The 16,435-nt window shown below is 31.4% G+C and overlaps 2 protein-coding genes across 6 annotated transcripts; both read left to right on the top strand.

Moving 5' to 3' along the window:
* Nucleotides 1-250: 250 nt before the first annotated feature.
* LOC106759605 (cysteine protease ATG4) lies at nucleotides 251-4,942 on the top strand. Of its 4 annotated transcripts, none has more exons than XM_014642857.2 (10): nucleotides 251-424; nucleotides 1,305-1,483; nucleotides 1,583-1,834; nucleotides 1,923-2,008; nucleotides 2,149-2,199; nucleotides 2,359-2,738; nucleotides 3,095-3,233; nucleotides 3,993-4,051; nucleotides 4,141-4,211; nucleotides 4,298-4,942. In XM_014642857.2, the coding sequence occupies exons 2-10, from the start codon at nucleotides 1,366-1,368 to the stop codon at nucleotides 4,510-4,512; spliced, it is 1,371 nt and encodes a 456-aa protein (XP_014498343.1). In that variant the 5' UTR covers nucleotides 251-424; nucleotides 1,305-1,365; the 3' UTR covers nucleotides 4,513-4,942. The 4 variants fall into 4 exon arrangements, with proteins under 4 accessions (XP_014498343.1, XP_022635674.1, XP_014498342.1 ...); XM_022779953.1 differs by having other exon boundaries at nucleotides 1,580-1,834; XM_014642858.2 differs by lacking the exon at nucleotides 251-424 and adding an exon at nucleotides 488-705 and having other exon boundaries at nucleotides 1,576-1,834.
* A 3,164-nt stretch (nucleotides 4,943-8,106) lies between these two features.
* Nucleotides 8,107-15,265, top strand: LOC106758571 (2-dehydro-3-deoxyphosphooctonate aldolase). 2 transcript variants are annotated; one of them, XM_014641490.2, is made up of 15 exons: nucleotides 8,107-8,178; nucleotides 8,326-8,377; nucleotides 8,493-8,590; nucleotides 9,254-9,350; nucleotides 10,017-10,082; nucleotides 10,633-10,692; nucleotides 10,798-10,872; nucleotides 10,995-11,079; nucleotides 11,486-11,544; nucleotides 12,349-12,393; nucleotides 13,123-13,221; nucleotides 13,397-13,444; nucleotides 13,582-13,629; nucleotides 14,491-14,549; nucleotides 15,031-15,265. In XM_014641490.2, exons 2-14 carry the CDS (start codon nucleotides 8,342-8,344, stop codon nucleotides 14,545-14,547), a joined length of 873 nt encoding a protein of 290 aa, XP_014496976.1. In that variant the 5' UTR covers nucleotides 8,107-8,178; nucleotides 8,326-8,341; the 3' UTR covers nucleotides 14,548-14,549; nucleotides 15,031-15,265. The 2 variants fall into 2 exon arrangements, with proteins under 2 accessions (XP_014496976.1, XP_022635673.1); XM_022779952.1 differs by having other exon boundaries at nucleotides 8,161-8,184.
* The last annotated feature ends 1,170 nt before the right edge of the window (nucleotides 15,266-16,435 follow it).

Genomic DNA, 16,435 nt, shown 5'->3' with positions numbered 1-16,435 from the left:
TTGATTACTAATTAAATGATGCTGAGGCAAAAGGAAAAACAATTTTCATTAAATAAGACGTAAATCCAACTTCAATCAGTGTTGATCTTTGTGAAGATAAACTTATTCAAATCAACTAGGATTATAAATTGTAATTTAAAAAAAATTGTTTAGAAAAAAGGAAAAGACAGAAAATAAACTCAATTTTGTTTTGTAACTGTTGTTTGGCATAGTTTGAGACTTGAGTTATTTTAAAAACATTGTTGGGAACATACCTTAAAATTCTGAAAAAAAGAAAAAAATAAGGAACATACCTAAGACCTTGAGAGAGAAGAGAGAGGAAGTAGAGTCCCAAACAAGTCTCTTAGCTAAGAGTTTAGGATTGGAATTCTGTCACAGCTTTTTTATCATCTCGCCGTCGTCGCTCACCTACAACCTTAAATTTGTAAATTACCTTTTCCCTCTGTTTTTTTTTTTTTTTAATCTTATTTTCTTTATATTCCCATTGGGCACAAATTAAAAAAATTAATTTTTTATCCCATAATTTGTTTTTTTTTTTCTTGGTACAACTGCTTTAGTTTCTTCCCCTGAGCCTTTGATTGAATGTCCTGAAACCCATTCAAATTGGGTCTCTCAACAAAATTCCATTCTGGGTTTTGTTTCGTGTTGTTGGTTTGGCTTTATACATTTCTCTCCTTAGAATTTCCGAGGCTGATGCATAGTTTGGTATGGATTTTTCAATACATGTGAAGCTCTGGGGAAATTTCAGCATGTGTAATGATATCATTGATTCTTGGCATCGATTTATTGTTAGTGTAATGCTTTTTCTCCTGTATTTAAGATATTTTGTGGATTTGGGACTCTAACTTTACCTCAAATTTTCTTCTTCTTGTTATTGTTTTGATTAGGGAATTGAAGAAGTCATGAATAGATATTTGTGGTGCTTGGTAGAGGTTACCATAGGTTATTATTCTTATTGTTGTTTGTTTTCTGTCATGATTCCTTGCTTTTATTCTTTCTGGCTTTCTTTCTTTATTCATAATACATTTCTTCTGTCTCCTGATGGAAATAAAGCTTTGTTTCTATCTTTTTAACTATTTGACCCAACCTGTATCGGCTGTTCCTCGATCATCCCTTTGTGAAATTGTAGAATTCTGAAATGCAGATTATCATGTCTTTGATGGCTGGCTATGGAATGCCTATGCTTAAGATTTTTTTTTTCTTTTTATGTTCTTTGGTATATCTTTCAACTTTTGTTAGGGCATAGTAATGGGCATGTATTTTGGGAAGTTTCTTTATTTCATTATTTACCTTTCTACTAGCAGATATTGGCACAAACTTGGTTTGCTTCTATGAGCCAATCCTGGTCCTTTCTTCAGCTTCATAATGGTATTGAAGGGTTTATGTGAAAGGATTGTTGCTTCGAAATGCACCTCTAAAAGCTCAACAGAGACTGTAGATTCTACTCAGGTGCCTGCTTATTTAAAAGCAGGGTCTAGTGACAGTAAGTTTCCCAAGGCTTCCTTCTGGTCAAGCATCTTTACATCTGGTTTTTCAGTGGTTGAATCATTTAGTGAATCATCGGCTTCTGAAAAGAAAGCAGTTCATTCTCGAAGTAGTGGGTGGGCAGCTGCTGTGAGGAAAGTTGTAACCAGTGGTTCAATGAGGAGATTTCATGAGCGAGTACTAGGGTCAAGCAGGACTGACATTTCAAGTTCTGATGGTGATATATGGCTTCTAGGTGTCTGTCATCAAATTTCACAGCAGGAATCAAGTGGAGGTGTAGATACCAATAATGGATTGGCATCATTTGAACAAGATTTTTCCTCAAAAATCCTAGTTACCTACCGGAAAGGTCTGATGAGTATGTACTACTTTTTTTTCTGGAACATATTAAGATAATAGATATTAGACTAACAAATTTTAATATGCATACTCTATAGGCTTTGATGCTATTGGAGATTCAAAGTATACTAGTGATGTTAATTGGGGCTGTATGCTTCGAAGCAGTCAGATGCTTGTTGCTCAGGTATTACGTCTACCATTCAATGATTGCTTTTGACAATAAAATTGTAATACAGTACCTTATTATAATCGCTGTCTTCTTCCGTCCTGTTTCTGTTGTCTTTCAAAGTGAAGCAACTAATGTGGTTTTCTTGTGGTGTGCAGGCATTACTTTTTCATAAATTAGGTAGATCGTGGAGAAAATCTGTTGATAAGGTCAGGTGATTGATATGCAATGTGTTGTTTCAGTAATTGGACTGTTTTTTCTCCTTTACGCTTATTTTGTTTATCTATTTGCATGTCTTGTTTTGCCTTGAGATATATAGCACTTGGGTTGACTCATTGTTGTATTCTTTCTATTTCCTTAATTTGCAGCCAGTGGATAAAGAATATTTAAAAATCTTGCAACTTTTTGGTGATTCAGAGGCTTCTGCCTTTTCCATTCACAATCTTCTTCAAGCTGGTAAAGGTTATGGCCTTGCTGTTGGGTCATGGGTGGGACCATATGCCATGTGTCGCACTTGGGAAGTTCTTGCCCGTATCCAGAGGGAGAAAAATGACCTTGGAGAACCACCACTTCCAATGGCTATTTATGTTGTTTCTGGAGATGAGGATGGGGAACGTGGTGGAGCACCGGTTGTCTGCATTGAAGATGCCTTCAAACACTGTTCTGAGTTTTCAAGGGGCCAAGCTGCTTGGACACCTCTTCTTTTGTTGGTTCCTTTGGTTCTTGGACTCGATAAAGTCAATCCAAGGTGTGTTACATTTTCAAGGTCATTGTTACTATTCAAGTTATTCACAACTATTATGGACAAACCTGATCACTCAGGTAGATTCCTGTAATTATTCATCTCTAGCCCTGCAAAAACCATTGTTGGCTTAAACTTAAGCCATTTCTGCATAATGATGTAACCCAGATAATTGTTGTCTTTAACTCTAAAGATTTAGTATCCAGTAGAGATAATAATTAGGTGTAGTAGGTGTTTGTATGTAGTCTCATAATCATAGGTAAATTTACCTATATGTTATATGTTTGGCACATGAAGTTTTTAAAATTTCAATGTTTACTGCAGTGCAATCACTGATAGTTGCATGTATAAACTATTGTCAGGTATATTCCGTTATTGCACTCGACTTTTAAATTTCCCCAAAGCCTTGGCATCATGGGTGGCAAACCAGGTGCTTCAACATACATTATTGGTGTTCAGAGTGAAAAGGCATTCTACCTTGATCCACATGATGTTCAGACGGTAAGAAAGTATAAAAATTTTGATTTTTGCACCTTATGTACTTTTGAGATTGTGAAAATTGTATCATATTTCTCAAATATGAATTAACTTATTGAATGTATAATTTACTGGCATGCTATGCTCCATCTTGATTTCAAATCTGCTATCAATTACTGAAAAAAAGCTAGTATTAGATGTTTTTGTATATTGATATAATAAATGTTTTCTTTTCCACTAAAAAAATATTCTAACTTGTTTATATATATATATATATATATATATATATATATATATATATATATAGTTTAGAATTCAATGATCTTCCTAAATGTTTTGCAGGAAATAAAACCATGCATAATTTGTTAGTTATTGTGCCATATTGTGATCTTGAATTTGTAAATAGGTAGCCAACAAGGGGATCTTGAACTTTTGGTTACAAATTGTTGACTATGATATAGGAAAAGGCTAGTAGAACTCAGTTAAAAATGTAGTTATACACATATTTATAGATTGTTAGAGCTTGATATGGTTTTTGGTATGTAGAGGAAATTCGGCTCTCTTTGCCAATCTTGACTTCAAACCAAAATACCAAAAAAGAACCTGTAATCACTAAAAGGAAAGGAAGTGTGCAAACATATGGATCCATGATAACCTAGTTGTTGGGAGGGAATGAAATTCTTTTTCTTTTTTTTTTTTCTGTTTAAGTATGACTTCAATCATACAGTGTTTGGGTTGGTGAAGCATTAATAGTTAACTGAGTATGTCTGAAATGGTTTTCAGGTAGTTAATATCAGTGGGGATACTCCGGAACCTAACAGTACTTCATCGTACCATTGCAAGTAGGCTTTATATGAGCATTTATTGATTTTATTTTATTCTGTTACCTATAATTCGTTCATTCTGAATTATTTTTCAAAACTCTTATCAGTGTTATGAGGCACATACCCCTAGATTCAATTGATCCATCCTTGGCTATTGGATTTTACTGCCGAGACAAAGGTTTGCTGGTTACTTTGGCTTAATTTCTTTAGTTCAATAATAATGGCTAATATGTCAGCTTTCTCATCATCAATGGTGTTTCGCAGATGATTTTGACGATTTCTGCTCCCATGCTTCCAAGCTTGCAGAAGAGTCAAACGGTGCACCATTGTTCACTGTAGCTCAGTCTCGGAGTTTCTCAAAGCAAGTCTCTAGTAATGATGTCTCAGGTGACAACACTGGATTTGAAGAGGATGCTTTCCTTGGCACCGACCATGTTAACGATGCAGGAACCAATGAGGATGATTGGCAACTCTTATAAATGCCATTGCCAGACAGAGATTATGACACAGATTCGAAGCACTGCGTCAAAACTTGTTGCTCGGTTCTCACCGGCCTAATTGCAACTGCATGTTGGGTTGATCTCTGGCATGAGGCTCCCACTCTTCAAACATTGTTTAATAGTCCTGTAGAAAGTAATTTAAACTCATTATGATTCTTTGGCTTAAATCGTTATGTGCTCATTTGTTTATATAGCTAACCAGAATTTGTTGTACATTACAGCAACTAGTTTGATCATATTTGTTGCCTTTACCCCTTTATTGGCTACAAAAATGTAGTGGATAGTACTGTGGGGCTACAAATAAATGGTAGAAAGTAGTTCATGTTGAGATGAAATGTTTTCTTTAGAAGACATTATAAACTAATCACTTGAGTCCCTTGATATAAACTATGGTTCAAGTTTTCTGCTAGCTGTTCTGCAGTGATGTTGCATTAGCCAGTCATGTGAATGATGAGTATGTGTGTTTGGCTAGACATATAAGCATATGTTTCACATGCATTGAGAAATCAAATATGATTGAAGAAATTTGATGGATTTAGGTTTAACACATTGAACATTTTTATAATCACATCTTATGACATGTCAATAATGCTATCACTTTCATGTGTTGTATTTGGATACTCAAGCCTTTGGTAGTTAGCTTGTTGGAGATCACTTCCATGGATGTTCTCTCAATTTATAAATTATGTTAGAGGGATTTGAAATGATAATATAGTTATGAATCACCTTGGTTAAATAGTTTGACTTTCAACCGAATCTAATGGTTAAATTATAGTAACTCAGTCTCTCTAATGAACTTATCAATGACAAAAATATCTGAATAATTTGATCAGGAAATATCAAAGTTCCAAACAGAGTTGAAATTTTCCTCTGAAATGATTTTGCCACTTGCAGAAAATCTGCATAAGCGAATATATGCTGTCAAGCATTTGTTGTGAAGTAATGCATCATGTGCTGATAAAGTAGAATCAAATGTGTACCTCTTTATTATATTCCAATGACTCAAATCTATCTAGCACAAGCCAGCTAATTAAACTGCTATTAAGCAACGCCATATTCAGGAAATGGAATGTTGGATTCGGTCAGTGTGAGCTTAGCAAATTAGAAATGATAATAGTATTCAAAGATACATTGAAGAAATAAGGACAAGAATAAGATGATAGTAAAATGATTCAAATGTGTTTATATTTTAAAGTTTTAATCATTCTGATAGTGGTTATATTCGGTGATTTTTTTCAATTAGGTTCCTAATTTTTTCTTTTTCTCAATTGGGTCTCTATTTTTGAAAAAAATGAACCAATTAGGTCACTGTTGTTAGTTCTGTACTAACACTATTAAAAAGGGTGACACGTGTCAGCTCGTGATTTTTTTGAAATTTTTAACTATATTTTTAATTATTTTTATTTTTTATTTTTTATTTATTTAAAAAAAAAAATTGCCACGTGTCAAGTTGACATTGAGCCACGTGACAATGACACTGTGAGGTGGCACTAATAGTGCCACGTGTCACTATCAGATCATGTGTCATTAGATTTGTCTCAATTTGATCCCTATATTTTTAATTTGTCTCTATTTGTTCCTGTATTCTTATTTTGTCTTAATTTAGTCTTATTTTTTTAAAAAACTAAACAATTTTGTTTCTCTCCAAGTTCAAACAAAATTTTATTTGTATATAAATCTTTACAAAGAAATATATACAATTAATTTTTTTATTAGAAAAATAAAAAAATTACAAACTAACATATGACACATTTTTATTTATATAGTAATAAAGAAATCATTTAACCTAAATAATAATATGAATGAGTAACCTATAAAAATTAACCTTAATAATAAATATTTTTGTAAAGGTAATCTACACAAGTATAGTCTTAATAATAAATAGAGTTAAATATTCCGATTTGAAATACATCATTACTAATAATTTGCTTAACATAAACAAATTTAAAGACAAATTTCGAAAATGTACATACCGTATTTTATTTGGGAAGGAATAAATATTTTTAAATTTAAAAAAAAATTAGGACTAAATTGAGACAAAATAAAAATACAAGGATCAAATTGGAACAAAATAAAAATACAGGGACCAAATTGAAACAAACGCAATGACACGTGGTTTGACAGTGACACGTGGCATTGTCAGTGTCACCTCACACTATCATTGCTACGTGGCACAATGTCAACTTGACACGTGGCATATTTTTATTTTTAAAAGAAAAAAAAATAAAAAAAATAAAAATAATTAAAAATATATTTAAAAAATTCAAAAAAATTACGGGCTGACACGTGTCATCCTTTTTAACGTTGTTAGTACAAAACTAACGACAGTGACCTAATTTCTTCAATTTTTCAAAAATAAGGACTCAATTGAGAAAAAGAAAAAAATGAGAGACCTAATTGAGAAAAGTCACAAAATAGGGACTATCAGAATGATTAAACCTATTTTAAAAGATATATATCATGTCACTTTTAATTTATAAACACTTTTAATTTATAAACAGGGTAGAAAATAATTTTAGGTTAATATAGTTTTTCTAAACATAATTGAAGTGAAAAGATTTTTAATTTAATGCTGAGTTTTCAAAATAAATTATTGAATTAAAATTGTTTGAATAGTATAATGGTTTCTAGGATTATACTTGTACAATAATGTAATCATGCATCTCTGAATGTAACATACTCTTATTCAATCTCCCACTTTCTTTTTTCAGTATTTTTCTGTTTTTTTTTTTCGTGAAATATTGCTACATTATATAAACACTTATACTCTCGAACACCATATACATTATTATTATTATTATTATTATTATTATTATTATTATTATTATTATTATTATAATTATAATTATTAATCTTAATCAAGAGAATTTTATTGTAATGTTATAATTGGTTTTTAACTCTATTATAAATTCGAATACATTTTAACTGAGTATTTTTTTTTTTTTAAATATTGAGTAATTAAAATTTTTATATTCTTCAATTATATTATTTAATTTTTCTTAATTTGATGATCTTATTGTTATCCTATCTGTCATTTTGTTTACTTGTGTTCTCTTGTTAATAAAATATGACATTTTCTAATTAATGTAAAATTATTGTAATTAATACGAAAGGATAAATGATTTTTATTATTTTTATTAAACACTTCCTAGATTGTCACTTACATAATTGATGATAGCCATAATAGTCCATTGAATAATGATGGTAAGTGATAAGATAGAAAAGTCGTTAGAATCATGATAATCTCAATATTTTTAATTAAAATAATAAAAATTACTTGTGATTGGTAAATAAATTATAGTATTATTTTAAATTAATAAAAAAAATCTCACAATTCTATATGAGACAAATATGTTAATTTAATTAATACAAAAGTTAAATGAAAAAGACTTAATTAAAAACATAAAAACTTTATACTCAATTAACAAAAACAATTTAATAAAAATTTAATTAAAAATATCTAAGAGACCTTACACTTAGTTTTTATACTTATATATCTCATATTTTTTATATAATATTTCCTAAGATTGAAGTGTAAATTTGTCCCAAAGTTGTGGTGAATGAAACATCACTCACATTATAACTGAAACTCAATAGTAATATTTAGGAGTGATTCCTTGTATCATTATCAGTGAAGAGAGGAAGGTACAAGTTACGTGGTTTCTCTCACCAGATCTGTCTCACTTCTCACTTCTCACGCGTTTGAAACGTCCCACAATCTTTCCTTACTTCTCAAACATTGATAATGTCGTGCTGAATTACTGCATCTTTTCTTACTTCCCCTCTCTGCAGCTTCATTTTCTGCAAGATGGATCCGACGCCATTGCTGTTTAGCCACCTCAAGGTTCGTCTTTTCTTGCTGATTACGAGTCTCTTGACTCTGAATTTTTCTGGGTCATGGGTACAACTTCTTTTTTTTGAATTTTTCTTATGGGTTGTGTTTCTTGGAATCTCATCAGGCTGCAGACCCTTTCTTCCTGCTAGCGGGACCTAATGTGATTGAATCAGAGGATCACATTCTGCGGATGGCTAAGCACGTCAAGAGCATTGCGTCTGAGTATGTAGCTATCTTTATTTATGATTATTTTTTTTTGTCTATGGGAAAATAAATGTCATTTGATGGAAATGCATTAGGACACTGCTACTATAGCACTATGAATTTTCAAACACGTATTAGGTGTTGATTTTAGAATAAAGTAGATTTTGGCAACTCATCTTAGATGTTTCCTTTTCATGAGAAAAAGATGGATACTGGAGTAATACTCACTGGTTTGTAGAAAACTTCTATTTTGTCTTCAGTACGAAGTTAAATATTTTCTCCTTCTTAATATTTAAAGTAAAAGCAAATTAGAGTAACACTGCATAAGATTTATTTAGGTTGTACATGATCTTGTGTTTTTTCTTTTAATGTTTTTTGGGTATCAGGGGTGTTGATGTAGTATATTTCAAACAATTAAAGGTGGTCGTGAAAGATAAAAGGGGGAGGGTTATTGGAGGGGATTAAACGAAATTTAAGGGGGGTATAAGCGTGCTTTACTGTTAAAGTATTGGTATGAATATGGTAAGAACTAATTGAAAAACTGTAACATGATAAACACATGGTTTCCTGATGGTGCAGCAACTTACACATCATTGTCCAAGTTAAAATCGTGAATGAAAATGATAAGTAGATGTGATGTTAATTATTGATGGCTAACGAGAATATATGTGTGTCTTTCAGAGTTGGAATACCTTTGGTTTTCAAGTCAAGCTTTGACAAAGCTAACCGAACTTCATCAAAATCATTTCGTGGCCCGGGGATGGTTGAGGGATTAAAGGTTCATATTTCTGCTGTTATGTTATGATAATATCCCTTGTGGTTGGTATCTTGAGGATTCTGGGTGTTGTAATTGTCCAATAACTTGAGACTATATTAGATCTGTGTGAATTTTTCATGACTTTAAACTAACCCCAAAATATAGCTTGAGAGAGTCAGGGGTGTTTAGTTTCCAAATCATAGTAAGGGGTACTTTGGCCATATGTACTGCTAATGATTTTAACACGGTCCTCTATGTTTTTTCTGGTTCCACCTATCCTCGAGATTCTGGGCTTAATGTTGTCAGAGTTGGAGGTAGCTCCTGTACACTTTATTGCACGGCCTTGAAAAATCTCATCTTTCTAGGTTCCTTGTAAGGACTTTCAAGGTTCTGATTTAGCAGTGATGTCACCTTGCAGTGCCAAAACAATAAGATATTATACTGGTGATACTAGTTGAATTTGAAGTCATCTTTGTAGTATGTGGGAATTATACATAAGTCGTACTTAGGAAGGAATTCTTTATGACCTATATTAGCCATTGATACTGGCACTGGTATAGTAATAGACATTTAGTGTATTTGTTGAAAATGTAAGTTGCGTTACCTTAATCATCGTATTTGTGTTGGATAATGCTGTTTTTCCTAGTTGAACGTTTTCCTGTTCTTATTTTTCTGTTTTATTCTCAGATACTCGAGAAGGTTAAAATAGCTTATGACATCCCTATAGTGACAGATGTGCATGAGACCACCCAGGTAAAGTATTTAGTTTTATTCAATTCATATTTCATGGCCTTCTTGCAGGTGTTGAGTACTGACATTATTTGGCATACCAATCAGACTAGTTTGATTTTAATTATATGTTGTTTCAAAAGGATATCATTATATGCTTGTTAGTGCCGAAATAAGGAAATGGCAAAAAGTTTTTCTTAATTGCTTTGATAAATGGAATATGAGCATCATGAAATAGTTGATACCTGGTTTAAATTCGTATATGTTCTTTCCCCTCGTGTAATCAAACCAGTAACTTATAAAACATTTTGCTTGGATCTTTCATTGGTACGAAACTATATCTTGTAAATCCAAGTTTGGCTCTCTTATTACGTGATATTTTCCTTAACAATTTGTTGTACCCATCTAAATTTGAAAATTAAAATATTTAGTGCCTTTATTATTAATTTTTTTTTAATGTTATCATATTGAATGATCAAATTTATTCTTCCAGTTTATAATTGTGAATGGTGTGTGGTATTTGTTATGTTAGATTCTGACTCATAATCTACGTTGAACACATCTTTTTTGCCAGTGTGAAGCAGTTGGCAGAGTTGCAGATATCATTCAGATTCCCGCATTCCTGTGTCGCCAAGTATATAGATATTGCATTCAATTTCAATATCCATTATAATTGGCTATTAAAATTTAGTTGACGTGTCACCTTTACTTGTTTCATTCATTTTGCTTGTAATGGCAGACGGATCTTCTAGTTGCAGCAGCCAAAACTGGGAAAATTATCAACATTAAGAAGGGCCAGTTCTGTGCTCCTTCTGTAAGTATACTATCCAACTTTATGAGTTACAATTTCAATAGTTAGCAATGACTTAACTTAAGTCTCGGAATTACTGTCTACTGACTTTTACCATCATGGTTTCGTTGTTTTCATGTCTGTAGGTCATGGCAAATTCAGCTGAAAAGGTTCGGTTAGCTGGAAATCCTAATGTGATGGTTTGTGAGAGAGGAACAATGTTTGGATACAGTGAGTAAATATTGAGGTTTTCTGTATGTTTCTGAATTATGTGAATCTTGCAAGAAATATTCAATAATTGATGAGTAATTGCTTTTATGTGGAGAAAATTATTGTTTTTCCTTTCAATCTGTGATGCTTCATTTCTAGAGCATTTTTCTGTACTGCAAGATGTGATTTGCTATATGCCCACCTGGTGTATTTTCATAGCAGTCTTGTGTTCTTTCCACTTGTCTAATTTTAAAATTGAAATCTCAATTTTGTTTTACTAATCTGTTACCGGCCTTCTTGGCCTCTCATTTTTAATAAAACTTCTAATGTATATTGCCTTAGAAAAACAATCATTGAAATCAATTGCGTTTTGCATTTTTGTTTACAAAACCCAGAATTGATTAAAATCTTTTCCTTTTTCATGCAGATGATTTGATTGTTGATCCACGTAACTTGGAGTGGATGAGAGAAGCCAATTGTCCCATTGTATGTAAACCTTTCTTTTATAGTATGCTTTAGGATAGATTATTTGAATATTTATATCCTTTCTTACTGAATGAAAGATTAAAGTGGAGAAAGGGCATTTTCTCCAGCAGCTTTTCTTGATGGCATTGTTCCAATCATTTATTTGATGAAAATATTTTTGTTGATTGGATGACAAATCCCTATGAACACAATCAACCTGATACACAACTTTTAATATGGACTATGTTTCTTCAATTGCTTACCCTATGAACATTTTCTCTCATGCTCCCATCTCTCCTTTTTCTGCAACTCACACTGACTTAGGATAAGGTTGATTCCATAGTTCCTGAAAATATGTTTTTCTTCAGCTGGATATATTACCTTAGTTTTAACATGTAGATGACTTTGATCAATAGTCTGTAGTAATATCCCTAAAAAGGTAGAACTAGAGTATTTTATTTTGAATATAAAATTCAAAGAATTGATTCTAGTGTGGTTTAGAGGGTATAATTCATTTTTTGTTGATCTTTTAGTCAAAGAGGTGTATTAACATTTCATTTTTTTGCAATCTCAAATTTATATATTAGTTATTTACTCAATTTATGAATTAAAAAAGAAGGAAGCCAGAGTGCATGCATTTATTTTTAGTATTTATAAGAGTGAGACTAATTTAGTTCTTTATTATTCCCTTATTACGTAGAACTATTCTTTTACGCAGTATTTTATATCAATTTAAATTTCCTCATGGTGATGTTTCTTGCACCTATCTTTGATGTTGTTTGGTTTTTGGAAAGCCCAAATATTTGATATTGGTGTTTGCCTCAGGTAGCTGATATAACACATTCGCTACAACAGCCTGCTGGAAAGAAGGTATGTTTACTATTGTTGACTCTCATATTTGTTTGATATTAACTTCATTTTGAGCAGTCTATTTCATGTGATACAATTTTAGCTTGCAACATAAAATAGTGGAATAAACACTGCTGTAGTATTGGTGTTGACATTATCTGTTAGAATATTTGAATTATTAGTTTATTTTTCAAGTCTTGGTATGTTAGCGGTATTTTTGGGCTATAGGCTTATTTTAGTTTGCTACACTAAAACATGACCGAGATTACTAGTAAAACCATACAAGTAGGTTGTTTGAAGTGTGTATTTTAAAATACAACACCTTAATCTTCTATCAGCCATTGACAAGTTTTTTTCTCCCTTTTTCTTTCACATCAATCATCTCAATTTCAACCATCTCTTTTATATATTTGTGTTGGCATGTTGGTATGTGAATATAGCATAGGCCAACTTTCACTCAATTAATTTCGCTGGGAGAATTACGGATCACAGTATTCAGATTTACATTGCCAAGAGTTCATGCATTGCTTCTATGCTTTGCTCATTTGTGAGGAACTGAGAATCATTTAGAATCTTTGACCGATGAGATTTTCACTCTCTGTGTGTTTACTTATAAAATTCTATGCTATGCTGCATTAATATGTTTAAGTATATGACTTCTGTAGTTCAAGCTTTTCATTGACATTCTGAAATGACCTTTCCAAGTCTTACACCAGTTTGGTTGGATTAAGATTTTGTTTTCATGAATAGTTGGATGGTGGAGGTGTTGCAAGTGGAGGTCTTCGAGAACTAATACCTTGCATTGCAAGGACAGCAGTTGCCGTTGGAGTGGATGGGATCTTCATGGAGGTATAGAGAATAGGCTATGCCAATCATAATTCAGTAGTACTTTAAAATAAGGTGTTTGAGTAAAATTTCAGCCATATAATTTTCACTTGCAATTCCAAGATCTTCCATTCAAAGAGTATCTTTATCTGTTTAGTTTGTTATCGCTGAGCTTCTAAAAGCTTTCTTGGGCTTTCAGGTGCATGATGATCCACTGAATGCTCCTGTTGATGGACCAACACAGTGGGTGAGTTGTTGCTTATCTCAGTTATTCAGATTAATACACATAATATCCTCAATATTTGTTTTCCTTTGGATGTTCCCTGTATTTTTTTTAAACTAGGGCACTTAATGAACTATGTTCAATATCCTCTTATGTGACAGCCTTTGCGCCATTTGAAGGAGCTACTTGAGGAGCTTGTAGCTATTGCTGTAAGTTGTTGCTTGAAATTTATGATTCTAAGTCGTATAATATAACCTCTAAATAAGCAATTGGGAAGAGTCTTCAGTCTTCATACCCCTACAGCCTAGGAAATATATTATTGAAAATATATCAAAGCTTGTTTGTTATTAAACATCTTACCTAGATAAAAAGATAATAAATCCTCTTTTAGAATAAATTTCCAACTCATACTATTCTGTTCTGTGATTGGGAGGTTGGTTGATGAGATTGGTATGTCAAGAAGGTTAGGGTTCTAGTTATGAGATCAATGGTGATTGACCTATAAGAAAAAGAAGGGTTGATAATGAATCTCTTTTTGATTTTTGAGTTAGATCTTCAACTAGCTGAATTTTTCACTCTCTTGAGTGAATCCTAAGTTGGTCTTGGAGATCAGAAGATTGTTACACTTACGCATAATTAAAAGGATTGAGCTTCTCAGTTTTCTATCAGTATAAAAATTTAATGGACTTATGTGATTGGTCTATATTCCATATTAGAATAAGTTTGAAAATAAACAAACTCCTTTTGAGTTAAACTTTTCAAAGAGAAATACTACTTACTGGCAAATTCAACTTCCTCAAAGGAAAGGATTTAATCCCTTGAATTTGGATGTGATGAAAAATCAGAATTCCTAGTTCAGCTGATGTATATTTTATATATGAAAAAAAAGAAGGAAGAGTACGTTATATGGAAAAACTTTATCTTGTAACATTCAATCCTTTGTACCCTGTGTTGGTATGTGAGGAGAGGTGGTGCAACAATGTCAAACTGGTTTTCGGTTGGTTGGAGTCAATAAGCTCCTATGTAGTTTTGAACCTGAATTTGACTAACTCCAGTTTGATAACTTGTAGAAGGTAAGCAAAGGGAAGCAACAGTTCAAAATTGACCTCACGCCATTTCGTGAATGATGGTAAGAAATGCTTTTCTTTCACCATATATTCATTTATGTTTTTGTTTCTCCAGCTAGTTAAGGCCCCTTTTGCTTTGTTGATTTTTTACTACAATTATAACCTGCAAGTATGTGATTTCACATCTTATTGTGAAAGCATGTTCTTAAAGCCATTTTCACAGGGTCTAAAGGCAAAATATTTAATGTACTACATGTAATATCCATTGATAAATATAAAATCAAATTTGAACTTTAAAGTCAATCAGTTGTACAAGTTATCCATAAATTAAACACCGAGCAATCGCTAGATTGTTATCAAACTTACGGAAACATCAAAATGAGATTTTAAATAACAAGAAACTTCTAATGCAAAACACGACCAGGAATGCAATGATGAATTCAGAACTAATTATCCTATTGTGATTTGAGATAAATCGGAAGTGCTTTACCTATTTTAAAGTGTAAATGCATACACATCTTCTAATCCGAACTTTGTTTGCAGGTGATGATTTTCGGTCGTGCTGAATATGATTCTGTGAGTTTTGATCTTTTAGGATTGCTCAAGGTTGAATCTATGCTTGTTACTCTGAAGTGGTAACACCACCAACTAATGTTGGTCAAATATCATGTGTAGCCTTAATCATATCAATTGTTAAAGTTGAGACAATTAATTGAACACTGTTTATTAACTAAGTTTATTCTCAGGAGATTAATTTATTATTTTCTGCCATTTCTCCAAGTAACTTTCTTCAACATTTTCAAGCCATTACTAAAATATCACAAAGTAAATTGGGTCTGGTGTATAAAATTTTAGCCAAGTAGCTTATATCTATCAAATCTTATACAAATTTTACTCTCAAATTTACTAATTTTCACCTTCAAATCTTTTTAAAAAACACAAACTTTATTTTTCAATTCATCTGCCAGTTCTTTCTTAAACCCATCTTTTACATGTGAATAATACATCCTGAGAATAAAAGTTTAAGATTTCAATAGTAAATATTGTAAATGTTATTTTTAATATTTTTTTTAACGAATAACTTAGTAAAATGTTTTCCACTCAGTACATAAAATATGAATTCAATTGACAATATTTTAAAATAACGAATGAGGATCTATGTCTTGTTTGGTGTGAAGATATTGTAGGAAAATAAGACAATAAATTATTGCAAGAAAAAAAAAATTATTGAAAGAAAAATATTTTTTAGATATTTTAAATGTAATCAACGTTGACCAAATGCATGCTTGGGACGAGGTATTAGAAAGAAAAAAAAAAGAAAAAGAGGAAGAATTTTCTTTGTTTCATAATCAAAATTCTCCATACACAAGGAAGATAGAAATTCGAAGAAAAAACATCACAGAATTATTTGAAGCTGGAAAAAACTGTTTACAAAGTAAAGAAAAAGCACGTAAAACGATATATAATAAAGAAGCAAAACTTAGTTTTCTCCAAACTTGCCGTTGAAAACTGATAAGATTTACACTATAATAAGTTATAACGGTAAATGTAATTGATTATGTAGCTAATATTTTATTAATGATTACATTAATCAGATAGATTATTAAAATAAAAAAAATTCATATAATAGATAAAATAGAATTAATTAACCTAAATTTTTAATAATTTATAAAGTAATTTATTTTAATATGTTAATATTTGGTTTAATCATATAGATAATTTTTATTTCTCGTCACTTTTTTCAATTAAGTCCTTTACTTTTTTTTCAATTGAGTATTTATTTTGAAAAAATAAAATAACTAGGTCGTATGTGTATTATGTCGTATTTTTTTAATTTTTAAAATATTTTTTTAATTATTTTTACTTTTATTTTTTATTTTATAGAAATTTAAAAATAATTGTCATTCGTCAAACTAAAATGGTGTCACTTGACAATAAAAGTGTGAAA

Source organism: Vigna radiata, chromosome 4 (assembly GCF_000741045.1).
Source record: "Vigna radiata var. radiata cultivar VC1973A chromosome 4, Vradiata_ver6, whole genome shotgun sequence".
NCBI lineage: Eukaryota > Viridiplantae > Streptophyta > Magnoliopsida > Fabales > Fabaceae > Vigna > Vigna radiata.
Note: the sequence above shows the minus strand (reverse complement) of the source record. Positions and strands in the feature narration are given on the sequence as shown.